Below are 20,729 nucleotides of genomic sequence, written 5' to 3' on the forward strand. Positions count from 1 at the left end.
ATATTAACTCTGGCTTTGAGTCAGGCTTTGCCTCTCACACTCAATCCAGTCTGCTCCAAACCACATAAATGTCTTGTTCCACACATGAGTCAACTCTGTTTGGTTTCTGAGATGTAGCTGTAGCCCCACCCTCCCCCATTTCTGTTTTTCTGGCACCTCACCCAGCTTTGATTGAATGGCAGCCAGCATAGCCGCCAGGCGTGATGAGACAGCAGAACTAATAGAGAGACAATTATCTTCCCCAGATTAACCGAAGGCCATTGAAGAGCGGCATCTCTGCTTGATACATCATCACAACATGGCCATGTAAAGACAACACGTCAATACACAGCTACAATATTTACTCTGTATATTCTACCTATATATAAACGCATGGTGTTATTAAAACAAGAGGAAGACACGAGTACTCCAATTCTGAAATGCATGCGCATATTTTTAATTTCTTTCAAACTTTTCACTCTCCACCTTTTTAGTCCACGTTTAAGAGTAATATCTATTTGATATATTCTATATGAAAGTTTCCGAAAGCAAAAGGCAACAGATAGGGCCGCATCTGTCAATACATAGGTCTGAAAATCCAAGACGTTTTGTGTTTTTAAATTTAATTTTTAAAAAATGTATTGCATAAAAAGGTGCTTTTAAAAACGTTTCCATACGTGTCGATTGTGATTCAGATCACATTTATTGATTAATTTCAGCAGCTGCCCTGAGACTTCCATTAGAAGTAAATGCGATGTCAATTTATTTAAGTAATACTGGCTGGTGTTGAGTCTTCGACTCGTTCAATATCATGCTAGCTGAATGGAATATACCTGATATACCACGAAAAAAAGCCACTTTATTATTATTATTATTATTATTATTATTATTATTATTATTATACATACCCATTCCTTTCGGGTGTTCAACGCGTCTTTCTCTTTCAAAATTCTCTCATCTTCCGTATTTAACGACGCAAACGTGGCGGCCATGTTTGTTTACAAATTCAGTCGCTCGCGAGCATGGCAGCTTTACGTCCCCAACGTGTGATGTCATGTCTTGACAACCATGCAGTATCTTAATCATATTCAACGCTCATTCTCCATTCGGTAGAGTGACGTAATACACGTAGGATAAGAGAGATGCTAACAATATTGCATGCTGTCAAACCAAATGAATGAAACTCGCTAGAAGGGAATAGAACATATGTTTTTATTCCATCGAAAACATGTCCTGTATGGATAATAATGCACTTTATTTTTCTCCGTACAGGTAATAGAGGTAAACTAATCTTCTGTATACTAAAGTTAGGAGGCATAGAGATTAAGTTCGGAAATAAGTTTACCCCCCCCCCCCCCCCAGCTTGTCCTAAATATGGTGAGGCTCACAACAAGATGTCCTTTTTATTTAGAATTGGCTCATAGACACCAGTCTCAGTTTTTATCATTCACACATCAGAAACTGAGATTTCCCCCCACTTTCTTAACAAATGACTCATTTCACAGCTCTAATATTTCGGTGTGAATAACAGAAGCCCCCCACCCCTTGAGTGATCCAGACATTCATTTATTCATTTTTTGTTTTATACAAGTTTCAGACGTTTTGGTTTAAAATATGTTTTGCAGCTCCAGAAGTGGTAAACTATGAGCCATTGGGTCTTGAAGCAGACATGTGGTAAGAAAAGACTACAACAAAATGAGCTCAGATTATTTATCTGTAATCACTCTATTAGTTAATGAGTTCGCTCTCTCTCTCTGTCTCTTTTTCAGGAGTGTTGGTGTGATTACTTACATATTGTAAGTATTACATTCTGGTGGTGATGAAATACGCCTACTTTTTTTTATTCTTTTCCTAGGCATTGAGTAGCACATTTGTGTGTGTGTGTGGTGTATTTTTATGAAAAAGAGCCAGAATTATTGCAAACTAATTTGCAATTCTGGCTGGCTACTAGGCTCGAACAGGAATTGTATTAACTGTAGAATTTGATCTTTATAATATTTTTACTGTAGCCTGATGCATAATAGTAGATTAATTTGGGTGTGGAAATTGGAAATGCATGGTAATTTAAAAAATAATAATAATAATGTACCATAAAATAAAATGCAGCATCGCTTTGGTGTGGTTTCTGTGTCGGACGATGAAAACGGTGGAAACTGACTGCAGCTGGCTGGAAATAAGGTCCGGTGGTGGTAACTGCACCTCCCTCCACCTCTAATGCAAACAATATTGATGAGGCTCTTTTGAGCAAAGGACATTTCCTCAGTGACCTGTAGCCTGTAAAGGGGGTTTCTCATTTCTTCCTTCTTGTTCTGTCTGTTATTCATGTTATCATGCCACCTTTTGTTTCAGCCTTTGTTTGGTCTGTTCCACCTGACATCCCCATCCTTCCTTTCTCTGCCAGGCGAAGTTCAATTCCAGAACAGTTCAAACACAGATTTATTTTTCTTTCTCTGTCTCGAAGCCACTCTCCTCCCATCCGACACTGCTGTCAGTGATGCGCCAAAAATAGAGCAACATATCAGGCTGTTATCATTCCCATCTCTTTTTGCATCCACGCCTTACCTTTTTCTTTCATCACTTTTATACTCTCTTAAGTTTACTGACTTAACCCATTGGGAATCCCAGTTTAATTGGTTGTTTTTCTTCAGCACAGCTGTGATTTTTAAAATGTATCCATTAATTTACAGTTTGCCAGAAGGCACCAAAATGACATTGACTTGACCTGAAGATCTACCAGTTTTTGTCCAGTTGAACCATTTAATTAGTTACAGCAGAGATCCAGGATATTTTAGATGCCTGTAACGTGAAAGCATCACTCTGCTAAATTACACCCATACTTGAAATTCCTCTCCTTATCATATTCCTGAAGGATCTATGTGGATTTGGGACGAGCTGCTTGCTTCTCATTCCTTCCTTCAAATTCTCTGCTTATATTTTGGTGCTACTGTTGCACAGCAATAAACTCGGATATTTTTTGAGTCTCTGGTAAACCAGAATGCTTTTCTCCAAATTAAAACACTAATGTCTTTGTTCAGTCAAGGGACTGAGAGATTAATTAGATGAAGGATGATTTGAGTGTCCTACGGATGGATGGATGGATGGATGGATTTTTGAAAATCTGGACTGAACGAGTTATAGGTGATTTTATTTTTGTCTCATAGGTTAAGCGGCGCTTCTCCATTTCTGGGCGAGAACAAGCAGGAGACTCTGGCAAATGTGTCGGCAGTGGACTACGAATTCGATGAGGAGTATTTCAGTAACACCAGCTCTCTGGCCAAAGACTTCATTGCACGGCTCCTTATCAAAGACCCAAAGTAAGAGCCAAAGCCATCTGTAGCATAATCTCCAAAATAGAAACCAATGATTCATTTCTGCTTTGGAGACTCGGATTCCGGACTGAATGTTACCATGGAGTTTAGCACGGGGTATAATTTGTTTACCGTATCAAAATGTTAAAAAGTTTTGTGGTGGATCTAAATGGTCCAAAACATTGATGTACTGATCGGTGCACTAATAAGAATGACAAGAACCAAGTCTACAAATAATCTAATAATAAGCCTTATTAATAAACTGTTCATACATGTGGGGGTTCAAAGTGTTACACAGTTAACTAAATGAAAAAATAAATGATAAATTTAAAGTACACACACAGAGCTGTTGCGTTTTGGACAAGAAGCCAGGGATGACTTGTATAGAACTTGCTAAGCTAGCTTAGATTCCACTGGGACAAACAATTCTACACTACCGTTCAAAAGTTTGGGGTCACCCAGACAATTTTGTGTTTTTCCATGAAAAGTCACACTTTTATTTCCCACCATAAGTTGTAAAATGAATAGAAAATATAGTCAAGACCTTTTTCTGGCCATTTTGAGCATTTAATCGACCCCACAAATGTGATGCTCCAGAAACTCAATCTGCTCAAAGGAAGGTCAGTTTTATAGCTTCTCTAAAGAGCTCAACTGTTTTCAGCTGTGCTAACATGATTGTACAAGGGTTTTCTAATCATCCATTAGCCTTCTGAGGCAATGAGCAAACACATTGTACCATTAGAACACAGGAGTGATAGTTGCTGGAAATGGGCCTCTATACACCTATGGAGATATTGCACCAAAAACCAGACATTTGCAGCTAGAATAGTCATTTACCACATTAGCAATGTATAGAGTGGATTTCTGATTAGTTTAAAGTGATCTTCATTGAAAAGAACAGTGCTTTTCTTTCAAAAATAAGGACATTTCAAAGTGACCCCAAACTTTTGAACGGTAGTGTACATCTGCCACATTCTACGTATAATAACTCTGACCTCTAATGAGGAACCGCCAATAACGTATACACAGGAACCAGCTGAATGTGAAGAAATTGAGGACAATAACATTTCCTTTTTTGGTTCTTTGTTCAGTCGCTTCACTGGGCCGTTTGGTCAGTCAGTCAGCTTCCCAACTTCCCTCGTTTAGTTCCACTTCACACTGTGTTGACCTTACTGAGACCTCGTGTTTTGTCTTCAAACCAAAGCTTACTCTGTGGAAGTTGTGATCTCAATAGGACCGTTCACCGCAAACATGTGGCTTTACAGGATCTGAAACACCTGGGAATCCATTAATGGTGATGGGTGATCATTTTCACAACAATTTTGTACACTCAGGCTACATCCACACGACAACGGCAACGCGATGTTATTTAAAAATATATCGCGTCCAAATGGGCAACAATCAGTAAAATATCAGGTCCATATGGCAACGCAACGCTTGCTGAAAACGATGCAATACACATGCCACACCTCTAGGGGCGCTGTAAGACGGTCCCTTCGGAGACACCAGAACAATAGAAGAAGTAAGGACGCATGCGCATAAACTATGTGCGAGACTTCATATTAGCCACAAAGTCAGGAAAATCTGTTCGTAAAATTACATTATAATGACCAAATACAATGAAAAGTATTTTTCCAGTCTCACCTGTGAAAGGTAATCCCATGTGATCTCGTTTGGACGGTAAACCTGTTGGTACAGTTAAACGCAGCATATGAATCTTTATTCTCCGCTTTGACCTCTCCAATATGGCGGCGAGGATGACGTATGATTCTACGTGGAAGGCGGCGTCTTTAATGGTCTGGAATAAATTGAATGCTACACGTTGATGGAATTAATTTGTTGTTTCTCACCTGTGAAAGGTAATCCTATATGATCTCGTTTGGACGGTAAACCTGTTGGTACAGTTAAACGCAGCACATGAATCTTTATTCTCTGCTTTGACCTGTCCAATATGGTGGCGAGGATGACGTATGATTCTACGCGGAAGGCTGCGTCTTTAATGGTCCGGAATAAATTGAATGCTACACGTTGATGGATTAATTTGCTCTTTTACGCCCTTTTTGAGGAATGTATTGTAGGACTTAAACCCACATCTGAAGAGGTGAGATCGCTCCTTTTTTTTCCCTATTTTTGCTGGCGGGATTGACTCTGCCCTAAGGGCAGAGTCTCTCTCTCACTTTGCACCATTACACAATAAATATTCACAGTGAAAATATTTTGTAAGCGCGTTTCATGAACCAAGTTATAGGATTTGTTGACAACTCGCATCGAGTTCGTTACACTTCTACCCGGCGTGAAGCACTGACAGTCTTGTGGTTGTGACGTCATCGTAAACAAATCCGTTCTACTCATCCAGACGACTTCACAACGGCAACGTTGCCAGATCTTTCCACTCTGGAACCCGTTCTCAAAAAGATTGCGTTTTGGGCACCCAAAACGCCGGTGCCGTGTGGACGCCAGGCCTAAACGATAAGCAATTGTATCGGAGTCACCTGAATCCATTGCCGTGTGGACAGGGCCTCAGTGGGGTAAACGGTCTGTATGCAACTTGGAGATATGACCTGTCGACCTAAAGTTTATTAGATGTTTTGAGTTTTATCATCTCATGGGATGATGAGAGATTCTGAAGCAGTGTTTACTGATTCCAGTTCTCAAGTGGCCTTTCATGTTGCACTGTGGTGTTTTTCCACACATTATAAACACTTGATAATTAGCTGATGTGCTCAACTAGGTGTGTTAGACTGGGGGAAAAAAAACAAGCATACGTGTTTCATGGCCCTGTTCTTGGAATTCCCCTGAACAATTACAAGATATGATATAGACCAGATCTACTAATTCCAAACCGGTTAGTTCACGTGTTCGTTCGTGCTGTATGAACTTTATTCTAATGAAGGATTTAGCTGTATGAGGTAATTGCATGTTTCTGTGATTACAGGCAGATTAGTCAGCGTTTTGTCTAATGAAACTATTTACTGTGCTCGAATGGCCACTAATGGATTTGTGTGGATAATGTAGTAAAACTTGTGTATATACTGTAATTTAGTTGAAGGGCCAGCGCCAAATCATAATGCTTAAGCAATTTACTTATGCTCTCCTTTTGTCTAAAAAATAAAATAAAATTGGGGAAAATGTGCAATCATGTCAAATTGGTAACAATCCAGTTGATTTAACGCACTAATCCATGGATGTAGAATGGCTCTAAAACTTGTTTCACTCATCTCTTTTGAAGTGTAAGGCTTTAAGGATCGATTAAGGTTGGAGGTAGCGTTAGAGAAATAACGATGTGCTTTGCAATATATTAGAACAAACTGATAAACTTGCAAAGTGCCAATTTCATCGTTTATCAGAACACCCACAGAGGATATGGGATCTGAAATTCGTGAGTCCAGAAAGCTTGTTCAGCTGCTCATTTTGATATTGCTGGATTCTATTATTGCATATGCTTAACAGGGATGGGACAAGGTTACATGTCCGGGCTATTCGTTTTTTTAATTGTTTGCCTCAGGTAAGCTAGCGCTACCAGTGTGTTCAAAAATAATAATTTTTAAAAACCCTTACCTATTGAAGTTTTACAAAACGAAACTCTTAACAAATTGTGTTTCACGGTGGTACGACACACCTCAGGGCTGTACCTATAATGTGCACTATAGCTGGATTCAATTCCCACCACCCGCTGCACCACACACATCAGCATTACCAGGCAGATTAATTACCTTGTACTGATGACGTACAACATTTTTAGAATCACATGGGTATATGTACCTGTCGCTAACGAAATGAAGGGGGGGGGGAACCAAAAACGTAAAGCATAAAATTGTCCTAGAACTCTCCAGCTAGCTCAACACAATCACTTCATGATTAAACAGATCAATAAATGATAGACGCTAGCTAGAATTAAATAACATCTTTTGTCTGTCTGGTGAACAGACAGTAACATTATACAACTCTACAGTGTATTGTGCTACCCTTGATGCATGTTTAAAGCCACAGTCCTGAATCCTGCTCTAAGGCATAATTGATTTCCAATGGACATCTCCGTTGTCAGACAGACCACCTGAAAAGACCCAAAGAGCTGACGAGTCCTTTTTTTTTGTTCTTTTCCTACAGAAAAAGAATGACAATCCAGGATAGTCTGCAGCATCCATGGATCAAGGTTTGTCTGTATTTAAGTGGCATGATATTCTCATAGTCACAACGCTATGAAAATAAGTTGATTAAACGTATGTTCTCCTTCAGCCGAAAGACACTCAACAGGCACTTAGTCGCAAGGAATCGGCTGTGAACATGGAGAAATTCAAGAAATTTGCAGCACGGAGAAAATGGAAGGTAAATATTATTGAGTTTCAAGGCACATTAGAAAGAGTTATAGGAATTCCAAGGAACTTCAGTGATTTGCTGACAAAAGTATGTGACCGCGAGTCAAGCAATGCAGCTAAACCTTGTCATAAGCCGTGCCATTGTTTCAGTACCCACAAGTGCATATTCATATTCTGAATCATATTCACAATTGTTAGCTAATCATGTTTACGTTGTTGTTTCCGACTGAGAAGCCTCTTTTATTTTACGCAATAACATATAATTGGATTTCATATTTTGTAAGACACATCACAACCAGAGATTATATTGTTATCCAAAGCATGAGCATCTATTATTACTGGCTATTGATTTAACACTGTTTTTGTCTCTTTGGCAGCAATCAGTGCGTCTGATCTCGCTTTGTAACCGGCTCTCCCGCTCCTTCCTGTCCAGAAGCAACATGAGCGTGGCACGTAGTGATGACACACTGGTGAGATCCTCACTGAGAAAAGCCTTATTGTGACCAACAATCTCTTTAATGAAGGCCTATCACATCCTTTTCAGCCACATTGTTTGTAGATGAATGTAATGTTGGGTGTAGTGGTAATGTGTAGTAAAATACGCACACTATTACTGCATGCTCAACAGTCAATTCGTAGTTATGGTTAATAGTTAGGAATTAATTCTGGTTAATAATTAGTAAGCTCTTACATGGTCATTAGAATTGTATTTGATTGTGGCTAGTTAGAAAGAAGACACATGTTTTTGTATTATTTTTATAACACCAGTCCAAAACTTACTGCTGCTTCTACTGTTACTGCTGCTACTGTTACTACAACAATTACTGCTGCTACTGTTACTACAACAATTACTGCTGCTACTGTTACTACAATTACTGTTACTGCTGCTACTGTTACTACAACAATTACTGTTACTGCTGCTACTGCTGCTTCTACTGCGACTATTACTGCTACTATTACTGCAATTGCTGCTTTTACTGCTACTACTATTAATACGACAATTACTGCTGCTTCTACTGTGACTATTACTGCCACTACTATTACAACAATTACTGCTGCTTCTGCTGCGACTATTACTGCCACTACTATTACAACAATTACTGCTGCTTCTGCTGCGACTATTACTGCCACTACTATTACAACAATTACTGCTGCTTCTGCTGCGACTATTACTGCCACTACTATTACAACAATTACTGCTGCTTCTGCTGCAACTATTACTGCCACTACTATTACAACAATTACTGCTGCTTCTACTGCGACTATTACTGCCACTACTATTACAACAATTACTGCTGCTTCTACTGCGACTATTACTGCCACTACTATTACAACAATTACTGCTGCTTCTACTGTGACTATTACTGCCACTACTATTACAACAATTACTGCTGCTTCTACTGTGACTATTACTGCCAGTACTATTACAACAATTACTGCTGCTTCTGCTGCGACTATTACTGCCACTACTATTACAACAATTACTGCTGCTTCTGCTGCGACTATTACTGCCACTACTATTACAACAATTACTGCTGCTTCTGCTGCGACTATTACTGCCACTACTATTACAACAATTACTGCTGCTTCTGCTGCGACTATTACTGCCACTACTATTACAACAATTACTGCTGCTTCTACTGCGACTATTACTGCCACTACTATAACAACAATTACTGCTGCTTCTACTGCGACTATTACTGCCACTACTATTACAACAAGTACTGCTGCTTCTACTGCGACTATTACTGCTACTACTATTACAACAATTACTGCTGCTTCTACTGCGACTATTACTGCCACTACTATTACAACAATTACTGCTGCTTCTACTGCGACTATTACTGCCACTACTATTACAACAATTACTGCTGCTTCTACTGCGACTATTACTGCCACTACTATTACAACAATTACTGCTGCTTCTACTGCGACTATTACTGCCACTACTATTACAACAATTACTGCTGCTTCTGCTGCAACTATTACTGCCACTACTATTACAACAATTACTGCTGCTTCTGCTGCAACTATTACTGCCACTACTATTACAACAATTACTGCTGCTTCTGCTGCGACTATTACTGCCACTACTATTACAACAATTACTGCTGCTTCTACTGCGACTATTACTGCCACTACTATTACAACAATTACTGCTGCTTCTGCTGCGACTATTACTGCCACTACTATTACAACAATTACTGCTGCTTCTGCTGCGACTATTACTGCCACTACTATTACAACAATTACTGCTGCTTCTGCTGCGACTATTACTGCCACTACTATTACAACAATTACTGCTGCTTCTGCTGCGACTATTACTGCCACTACTATTACAACAATTACTGCTGCTTCTGCTGCGACTATTACTGCCACTACTATTACAACAATTACTGCTGCTTCTACTGTGACTATTACTGCCACTACTATTACAACAATTACTGCTGCTTCTACTGCGACTATTACTGCCACTACTATTACAACAATTACTGCTGCTTCTGCTGCGACTATTACTGCCACTACTATTACAACAATTACTGCTGCTTCTGCTGCGACTATTACTGCCACTACTATTACAACAATTACTGCTGCTTCTACTGCGACTATTACTGCCACTACTATTACAACAATTACTGCTGCTTCTGCTGCGACTATTACTGCCACTACTATTACAACAATTACTGCTGCTTCTACTGCGACTATTACTGCCACTACTATTACAACAATTACTGCTGCTTCTACTGCGACTATTACTGCTACTACTATTACAACAATTACTGCTGCTTCTACTGCGACTATTACTGCCACTACTATTACAACAATTACTGCTGCTTCTGCTGCGACTATTACTGCCACTACTATTACAACAATTACTGCTGCTTCTGCTGCGACTATTACTGCCACTACTATTACAACAATTACTGCTGCTTCTACTGCGACTATTACTGCCACTACTATTACAACAATTACTGCTGCTTCTACTGCGACTATTACTGCTACTACTATTACAACAATTACTGCTGCTTCTACTGCGACTATTACTGCTACTACTATTACAACAATTACTGCTGCTTCTGCTGCGACTATTACTGCCACTACTATTACAACAATTACTGCTGCTTCTACTGCGACTATTACTGCCACTACTATTACAACAATTACTGCTGCTTCTGCTGCGACTATTACTGCCACTACTATTACAACAATTACTGCTGCTTCTGCTGCGACTATTACTGCCACTACTATTACAACAATTACTGCTGCTTCTGCTGCGACTATTACTGCCACTACTATTACAACAATTACTGCTGCTTCTACTGCGACTATTACTGCCACTACTATTACAACAATTACTGCTGCTTCTGCTGCGACTATTACTGCCACTACTATTACAACAATTACTGCTGCTTCTACTGCGACTATTACTGCCACTACTATTACAACAATTACTGCTGCTTCTGCTGCGACTATTACTGCCACTACTATTACAACAATTACTGCTGCTTCTGCTGCAACTATTACTGCCACTACTATTACAACAATTACTGCTGCTTCTGCTGCAACTATTACTGCCACTACTATTACAACAATTACTGCTGCTTCTGCTGCGACTATTACTGCCACTACTATTACAACAATTACTGCTGCTTCTGCTGCGACTATTATTGCCACTACTATTACAACAATTACTGCTGCTTCTGCTGCAACTATTACTGCCACTACTATTACAACAATTACTGCTGCTTCTACTGCGACTATTATTGCCACTACTATTACAACAATTACTGCTGCTTCTGCTGCGACTATTATTGCCACTACTATTACAACAATTACTGCTGCTTCTGCTGCGACTATTACTGCCACTACTATTACAACAATTACTGCTGCTTCTGCTGCGACTATTATTGCCACTACTATTACAACAATTACTGCTGCTTCTGCTGCAACTATTACTGCCACTACTATTACAACAATTACTGCTGCTTCTGCTGCAACTATTACTGCCACTACTATTACAACAATTACTGCTGCTTCTGCTGCAACTATTACTGCCACTACTATTACAACAATTACTGCTGCTTCTGCTGCGACTATTACTGCCACTACTATTACAACAATTACTGCTGCTTCTGCTGCGACTATTATTGCCACTACTATTACAACAATTACTGCTGCTTCTGCTGCAACTATTACTGCCACTACTATTACAACAATTACTGCTGCTTCTGCTGCAACTATTACTGCCACTACTATTACAACAATTACTGCTGCTTCTACTGCGACTATTACTGCCACTACTATTACAACAATTACTGCTGCTTCTGCTGCGACTATTATTGCCACTACTATTACAACAATTACTGCTGCTTCTGCTGCAACTATTACTGCCACTACTATTACAACAATTACTGCTGCTTCTACTGCGACTATTATTGCCACTACTATTACAACAATTACTGCTGCTTCTGCTGCGACTATTACTGCCACTACTATTACAACAATTACTGCTGCTTCTACTGTGACTATTACTGCCAGTACTATTACAACAATTACTGCTGCTTCTACTGTGACTATTACTGCCAGTACTATTACAACAATTACTGCTGCTTCTACTGTGACTATTACTGCCAGTACTATTACAACAATTACTGCTGCTTCTGCTGCAACTATTACTGCCACTACTATTACAACAATTACTGCTGCTTCTGCTGCAACTATTACTGCCACTACTATTACAACAATTACTGCTGCTTCTGCTGCGACTATTACTGCCACTACTATTAATATGACAATTACTGCTGCTTCTACTGCGACTATTACTGCCACTACTATTACAACAATTACTGCTGCTTCTGCTGCAACTATTACTGCCACTACTATTACAACAATTACTGCTGCTTCTGCTGCAACTATTACTGCCACTACTATTACAACAATTACTGCTGCTTCTGCTGCGACTATTACTGCCACTACTATTACAACAATTACTGCTGCTTCTACTGTGACTATTACTGCCACTACTATTACAACAATTACTGCTGCTTCTACTGCGACTATTACTGCTACTACTATTACAACAATTACTGCTGCTTCTACTGCGACTATTACTGCCACTACTATTACAACAATTACTGCTGCTTCTGCTGCGACTATTACTGCCACTACTATTACAACAATTACTGCTGCTTCTGCTGCGACTATTACTGCCACTACTATTACAACAATTACTGCTGCTTCTACTGCGACTATTACTGCCACTACTATTACAAAAATTACTGCTGCTTCTACTGTGACTATTACTGCCACTACTATTACAACAATTACTGCTGCTTCTACTGTGACTATTACTGCCACTACTATTACAACAATTACTGCTGCTTCTACTGTGACTATTACTGCCACTACTATTACAACAATTACTGCTGCTTCTGCTGCGACTATTACTGCCACTACTATTACAACAATTACTGCTGCTTCTACTGTGACTATTACTGCCACTACTATTACAACAATTACTGCTGCTTCTACTGCGACTATTACTGCTACTACTATTACAACAATTACTGCTGCTTCTGCTGCGACTATTACTGCCACTACTATTACAACAATTACTGCTGCTTCTGCTGCGACTATTACTGCCACTACTATTACAACAATTACTGCTGCTTCTGCTGCAACTATTACTGCCACTACTATTACAACAATTACTGCTGCTTCTACTGCGACTATTATTGCCACTACTATTACAACAATTACTGCTGCTTCTACTGCGACTATTACTGCCACTACTATTACAACAATTACTGCTGCTTCTGCTGCGACTATTACTGCCACTACTATTACAACAATTACTGCTGCTTCTGCTGCGACTATTACTGCCACTACTATTACAACAATTACTGCTGCTTCTGCTGCAACTATTACTGCCACTACTATTACAACAATTACTGCTGCTTCTACTGCGACTATTATTGCCACTACTATTACAACAATTACTGCTGCTTCTGCTGCGACTATTACTGCCACTACTATTACAACAATTACTGCTGCTTCTACTGCGACTATTACTGCCACTACTATTACAACAATTACTGCTGCTTCTACTGCGACTATTACTGCCACTACTATTACAACAATTACTGCTGCTTCTACTGTGACTATTACTGCCACTACTATTACAACAATTACTGCTGCTTCTACTGCGACTATTACTGCCACTACTATTACAACAATTACTGCTGCTTCTACTGTGACTATTACTGCCACTACTATTACAACAATTACTGCTGCTTCTGCTGCGACTATTACTGCCACTACTATTACAACAATTACTGCTGCTTCTGCTGCGACTATTACTGCCACTACTATTACAACAATTACTGCTGCTTCTGCTGCGACTATTACTGCCACTACTATTACAACAATTACTGCTGCTTCTACTGTGACTATTACTGCCACTACTATTACAACAATTACTGCTGCTTCTACTGTGACTATTACTGCCACTACTATTACAACAATTACTGCTGCTTCTGCTGCGACTATTACTGCCAGTACTATTACAACAATTACTGCTGCTTCTACTGTGACTATTACTGCCAGTACTATTACAACAATTACTGCTGCTTCTGCTGCGACTATTACTGCCACTACTATTACAACAATTACTGCTGCTTCTACTGTGACTATTACTGCCACTACTATTACAACAATTACTGCTGCTTCTACTGCGACTATTACTGCTACTACTATTACAACAATTACTGCTGCTTCTGCTGCGACTATTACTGCCACTACTATTACAACAATTACTGCTGCTTCTGCTGCGACTATTACTGCCACTACTATTACAACAATTACTGCTGCTTCTGCTGCGACTATTACTGCCACTACTATTACAACAATTACTGCTGCTTCTACTGCGACTATTACTGCTACTACTATTACAACAATTACTGCTGCTTCTGCTGCGACTATTACTGCCACTACTATTACAACAATTACTGCTGCTTCTACTGTGACTATTACTGCCACTACTATTACAACAATTACTGCTGCTTCTGCTGCGACTATTACTGCCACTACTATTACAACAATTACTGCTGCTTCTACTGTGACTATTACTGCCACTACTATTACAACAATTACTGCTGCTTCTACTGTGACTATTACTGCCACTACTATTACAACAATTACTGCTGCTTCTACTGCGACTATTACTGCCACTACTATTACAACAATTACTGCTGCTTCTGCTGCGACTATTACTGCCACTACTATTACAACAATTACTGCTGCTTCTGCTGCGACTATTACTGCCACTACTATTACAACAATTACTGCTGCTTCTACTGTGACTATTACTGCCACTACTATTACAACAATTACTGCTGCTTCTACTGTGACTATTACTGCCACTACTATTACAACAATTACTGCTGCTTCTGCTGCGACTATTACTGCCACTACTATTACAACAATTACTGCTGCTTCTACTGCGACTATTACTGCCACTACTATTACAACAATTACTGCTGCTTCTACTGTGACTATTACTGCCACTACTATTACAATTACTGCTGCTTCTACTGTGACTATTACTGCTACTACTATTACAACAATTACTGCTGCTTCTGCTGCGACTATTACTGCCACTACTATTACAACAATTACTGCTGCTTCTGCTGCGACTATTACTGCCACTACTATTACAACAATTACTGCTGCTTCTGCTGCGACTATTACTGCCACTACTATTACAACAATTACTGCTGCTTCTGCTGCGACTATTACTGCCACTACTATTACAACAATTACTGCTGCTTCTACTGTGACTATTACTGCCACTACTATTATAACAATTACTGCTGCTTCTACTGTGACTATTACTGCCACTACTATTACAACAATTACTGCTGCTTCTGCTGCGACTATTACTGCCACTACTATTACAACAATTACTGCTGCTTCTACTGCGACTATTACTGCCACTACTATTACAACAATTACTGCTGCTTCTGCTGCAACTATTACTGCCACTACTATTACAACAATTACTGCTGCTTCTACTGCGACTATTACTGCTACTACTATTACAACAATTACTGCTGCTTCTGCTGCGACTATTACTGCCACTACTATTACAACAATTACTGCTGCTTCTGCTGCGACTATTACTGCCACTACTATTACAACAATTACTGCTGCTTCTGCTGCGACTATTACTGCCACTACTATTACAACAATTACTGCTGCTTCTACTGCGACTATTACTGCCACTACTATTACAACAATTACTGCTGCTTCTACTGCGACTATTACTGCCACTACTATTACAACAATTACTGCTGCTTCTACTGCGACTATTGCTGCCACTACTATTACAGCAATTACTGCTGCTTCTACTGCGACTATTGCTGCCACTACTATTACAGCAATTACTGCTACTGCTGCTTCTACTGCGACTATTACTGCCACTACTATTACAATTACTGCTGCTTCTACTGCGACTATTACTGCCACTACTATTAATACGACAATTACTGCTGCTTCTACTGCGACTATTACTGCCACTACTATTAATACGACAATTACTGCTGCTTCTACTGCGACTATTACTGCCACTACTATTAATAGGACAATTACTGCTGCTTCTACTACGACTATTACTGCTACTACTATTACAACAATTACTGCTACTGCTGCTTCTACTGCGAGTATTACTGCTACTACTATTAATACGACAATTACTGCTGCTTTTACTGCAACTATTACTGCTACTACTATTACAACAATTACTGCTACTGCTGCTTCTACTGCGACTATTACTGCTACTACTATTAATACGACAATTACTGCTGCTTCTACTGCTGCTGCTTCTACTGTGACTATTACTGCCACTACTATTACAACAATTACTGCTACTACTATTACAACAATTACTGCTGCTTCTACTGTGACTATTACTGCCACTACTATTACAACAATTACTGCTGCTTCTGCTGCGACTATTACTGCCACTACTATTACAACAATTACTGCTGCTTCTACTGTGACTATTACTGCCACTACTATTACAACAATTACTGCTGCTTCTACTGCGACTATTACTGCCACTACTATTACAACAATTACTGCTGCTTCTGCTGTGACTATTACTGCCACTACTATTACAACAATTACTGCTGCTTCTACTGTGACTATTACTGCCACTACTATTACAACAATTACTGCTGCTTCTACTGTGACTATTACTGCCACTACTATTACAACAATTACTGCTGCTTCTGCTGCGACTATTACTGCCACTACTATTACAACAATTACTGCTGCTTCTACTGCGACTATTACTGCCACTACTATTACAACAATTACTGCTGCTTCTGCTGCAACTATTACTGCCACTACTATTACAACAATTACTGCTGCTTCTACTGCGACTATTACTGCTACTACTATTACAACAATTACTGCTGCTTCTGCTGCAACTATTACTGCCACTACTATTACAACAATTACTGCTGCTTCTGCTGCGACTATTACTGCCACTACTATTACAACAATTACTGCTGCTTCTGCTGCGACTATTACTGCCACTACTATTACAACAATTACTGCTGCTTCTGCTGCGACTATTACTGCCACTACTATTACAACAATTACTGCTGCTTCTGCTGCGACTATTACTGCCACTACTATTACAACAATTACTGCTGCTTCTACTGCGACTATTACTGCCAGTACTATTACAACAATTACTGCTGCTTCTACTGTGACTATTACTGCCAGTACTATTACAACAATTACTGCTGCTTCTACTGTGACTATTACTGCCAGTACTATTACAACAATTACTGCTGCTTCTGCTGCGACTATTACTGCCAGTACTATTACAACAATTACTGCTGCTTCTCCTGTGACTATTACTGCCACTACTATTACAACAATTACTGCTGCTTCTACTGTGACTATTACTGCCAGTACTATTACAACAATTACTGCTGCTTCTGCTGCAACTATTACTGCCACTACTATTACAACAATTACTGCTGCTTCTGCTGCAACTATTACTGCCACTACTATTACAACAATTACTGCTGCTTCTGCTGCGACTATTACTGCCACTACTATTAATATGACAATTACTGCTGCTTCTACTGCGACTATTACTGCCACTACTATTACAACAATTACTGCTGCTTCTGCTGCAACTATTACTGCCACTACTATTACAACAATTACTGCTGCTTCTGCTGCAACTATTACTGCCACTACTATTACAACAATTACTGCTGCTTCTGCTGCGACTATTACTGCCACTACTATTACAACAATTACTGCTGCTTCTACTGTGACTATTACTGCCACTACTATTACAACAATTACTGCTGCTTCTGATGCGACTATTACTGCCACTACTATTACAACAATTACTGCTGCTTCTACTGTGACTATTACTGCCACTACTATTACAACAAATACTGCTGCTTCTGCTGCGACTATTACTGCCACTACTATTACAACAATTACTGCTGCTTCTACTGTGACTATTACTGCCACTACTATTACAACAATTACTGCTGCTTCTACTGCGACTATTACTGCTACTACTATTACAACAATTACTGCTGCTTCTGCTGCGACTATTACTGCCACTACTATTACAACAATTACTGCTGCTTCTGCTGCGACTATTACTGCCACTACTATTACAACAATTACTGCTGCTTCTACTGCGACTATTACTGCCACTACTATTACAACAATTACTGCTGCTTCTACTGCGACTATTACTGCCACTACTATTACAACAATTACTGCTGCTTCTGCTGCGACTATTACTGCCACTACTATTACAACAATTACTGCTGCTTCTACTGCGACTATTACTGCCACTACTATTACAACAATTACTGCTGCTTCTGCTGCGACTATTACTGCCACTACTATTACAACAATTACTGCTGCTTCTGCTGCAACTATTACTGCCACTACTATTACAACAATTACTGCTGCTTCTACTGCGACTATTACTGCTACTACTATTACAACAATTACTGCTGCTTCTGCTGCGACTATTACTGCCACTACTATTACAACAATTACTGCTGCTTCTGCTGCGACTATTACTGCCACTACTATTACAACAATTACTGCTGCTTCTACTGCGACTATTACTGCCACTACTATTACAACAATTACTGCTGCTTCTGCTGCGACTATTACTGCCACTACTATTACAACAATTACTGCTGCTTCTACTGCGACTATTACTGCCACTACTATTACAACAATTACTGCTGCTTCTGCTGCGACTATTACTGCCACTACTATTACAACAATTACTGCTGCTTCTACTGCGACTATTACTGCCACTACTATTACAACAATTACTGCTGCTTCTACTGTGACTATTACTGCCACTACTATTACAACAATTACTGCTGCTTCTGCTGCGACTATTACTGCCACTACTATTACAACAATTACTGCTGCTTCTACTGCGACTATTACTGCCACTACTATTACAACAATTACTGCTGCTTCTGCTGCAACTATTACTGCCACTACTATTACAACAATTACTGCTGCTTCTACTGCGACTATTACTGCTACTACTATTACAACAATTACTGCTGCTTCTGCTGCAACTATTACTGCCACTACTATTACAACAATTACTGCTGCTTCTACTGTGACTATTACTGCCACTACTATTACAACAATTACTGCTGCTTCTACTGTGACTATTACTGCCACTACTATTACAACAATTACTGCTGCTTCTGCTGCGACTATTACTGCCACTACTATTACAACAATTACTGCTGCTTCTACTGCGACTATTACTGCCACTACTATTACAACAATTACTGCTGCTTCTGCTGCGACTATTACTGCCACTACTATTACAACAATTACTGCTGCTTCTGCTGCGACTATTACTGCCACTACTATTACAACAATTACTGCTGCTTCTACTGCGACTATTACTGCCACTACTATTACAACAATTACTGCTGCTTCTACTGCGACTATTACTGCCACTACTATTACAACAATTACTGCTGCTTCTACTGCGACTATTGCTGCCACTACTATTACAGCAATTACTGCTGCTTCTACTGCGACTATTGCTGCCACTACTATTACAGCAATTACTGCTACTGCTGCTTCTACTGCGACTATTACTGCCACTACTATTACAATTACTGCTGCTTCTACTGCGACTATTACTGCCACTACTATTAATACGACAATTACTGCTGCTTCTACTGCGACTATTACTGCCACTACTATTAATACGACAATTACTGCTGCTTCTACTGCGACTATTACTGCCACTACTATTAATAGGACAATTACTGCTGCTTCTACTACGACTATTACTGCTACTACTATTACAACAATTACTGCTACTGCTGCTTCTACTGCGAGTATTACTGCTACTACTATTAATACGACAATTACTGCTGCTTTTACTGCAACTATTACTGCTACTACTATTACAACAATTACTGCTACTGCTGCTTCTACTGCGACTATTACTGCTACTACTATTAATACGACAATTACTGCTGCTTCTACTGCTGCTGCTTCTACTGTGACTATTACTGCCACTACTATTACAACAATTACTGCTGCTTCTACTGTGACTATTACTGCCACTACTATTACAACAATTACTGCTGCTTCTACTGTGACTATTACTGCCACTACTATTACAACAATTACTGCTGCTTCTGCTGCGACTATTACTGCCACTACTATTACAACAATTACTGCTGCTTCTACTGCGACTATTACTGCCACTACTATTACAACAATTACTGCTGCTTCTGCTGCAACTATTACTGCCACTACTATTACAACAATTACTGCTGCTTCTACTGCGACTATTACTGCCACTACTATTACAACAATTACTGCTGCTTCTGCTGCGACTATTACTGCCACTACTATTACAACAATTACTGCTGCTTCTGCTGCGACTATTACTGCCACTACTATTACAACAATTACTGCTGCTTCTACTGCGACTATTACTGCCACTACTATTACAACAATTACTGCTGCTTCTACTGCGACTATTACTGCCACTACTATTACAACAATTACTGCT

At 39.5% G+C, this 20,729-nt stretch overlaps 1 protein-coding gene across 3 annotated transcripts in view; it reads left to right on the forward strand.

Annotated features, from left to right (window-relative positions):
* The window catches only part of dapk1 (death-associated protein kinase 1), a 175,389-nt gene that overhangs the window by 81,152 nt on the left and 73,508 nt on the right, over positions 1-20,729 (forward strand). For all 3 annotated transcript variants that reach the window (XM_060907201.1, XM_060907200.1, XM_060907202.1), the window contains exons 6-11: positions 1,605-1,653; positions 1,749-1,775; positions 3,141-3,293; positions 7,395-7,440; positions 7,524-7,613; positions 7,981-8,073. In XM_060907201.1, coding sequence (XP_060763184.1) covers positions 1,605-1,653; positions 1,749-1,775; positions 3,141-3,293; positions 7,395-7,440; positions 7,524-7,613; positions 7,981-8,073 — 458 coding nt within the window. The remainder of the gene's footprint in view (positions 1-1,604; positions 1,654-1,748; positions 1,776-3,140; positions 3,294-7,394; positions 7,441-7,523; positions 7,614-7,980; positions 8,074-20,729) is intronic.

Source organism: Neoarius graeffei, chromosome 24 (assembly GCF_027579695.1).
Source record: "Neoarius graeffei isolate fNeoGra1 chromosome 24, fNeoGra1.pri, whole genome shotgun sequence".
NCBI lineage: Eukaryota > Metazoa > Chordata > Actinopteri > Siluriformes > Ariidae > Neoarius > Neoarius graeffei.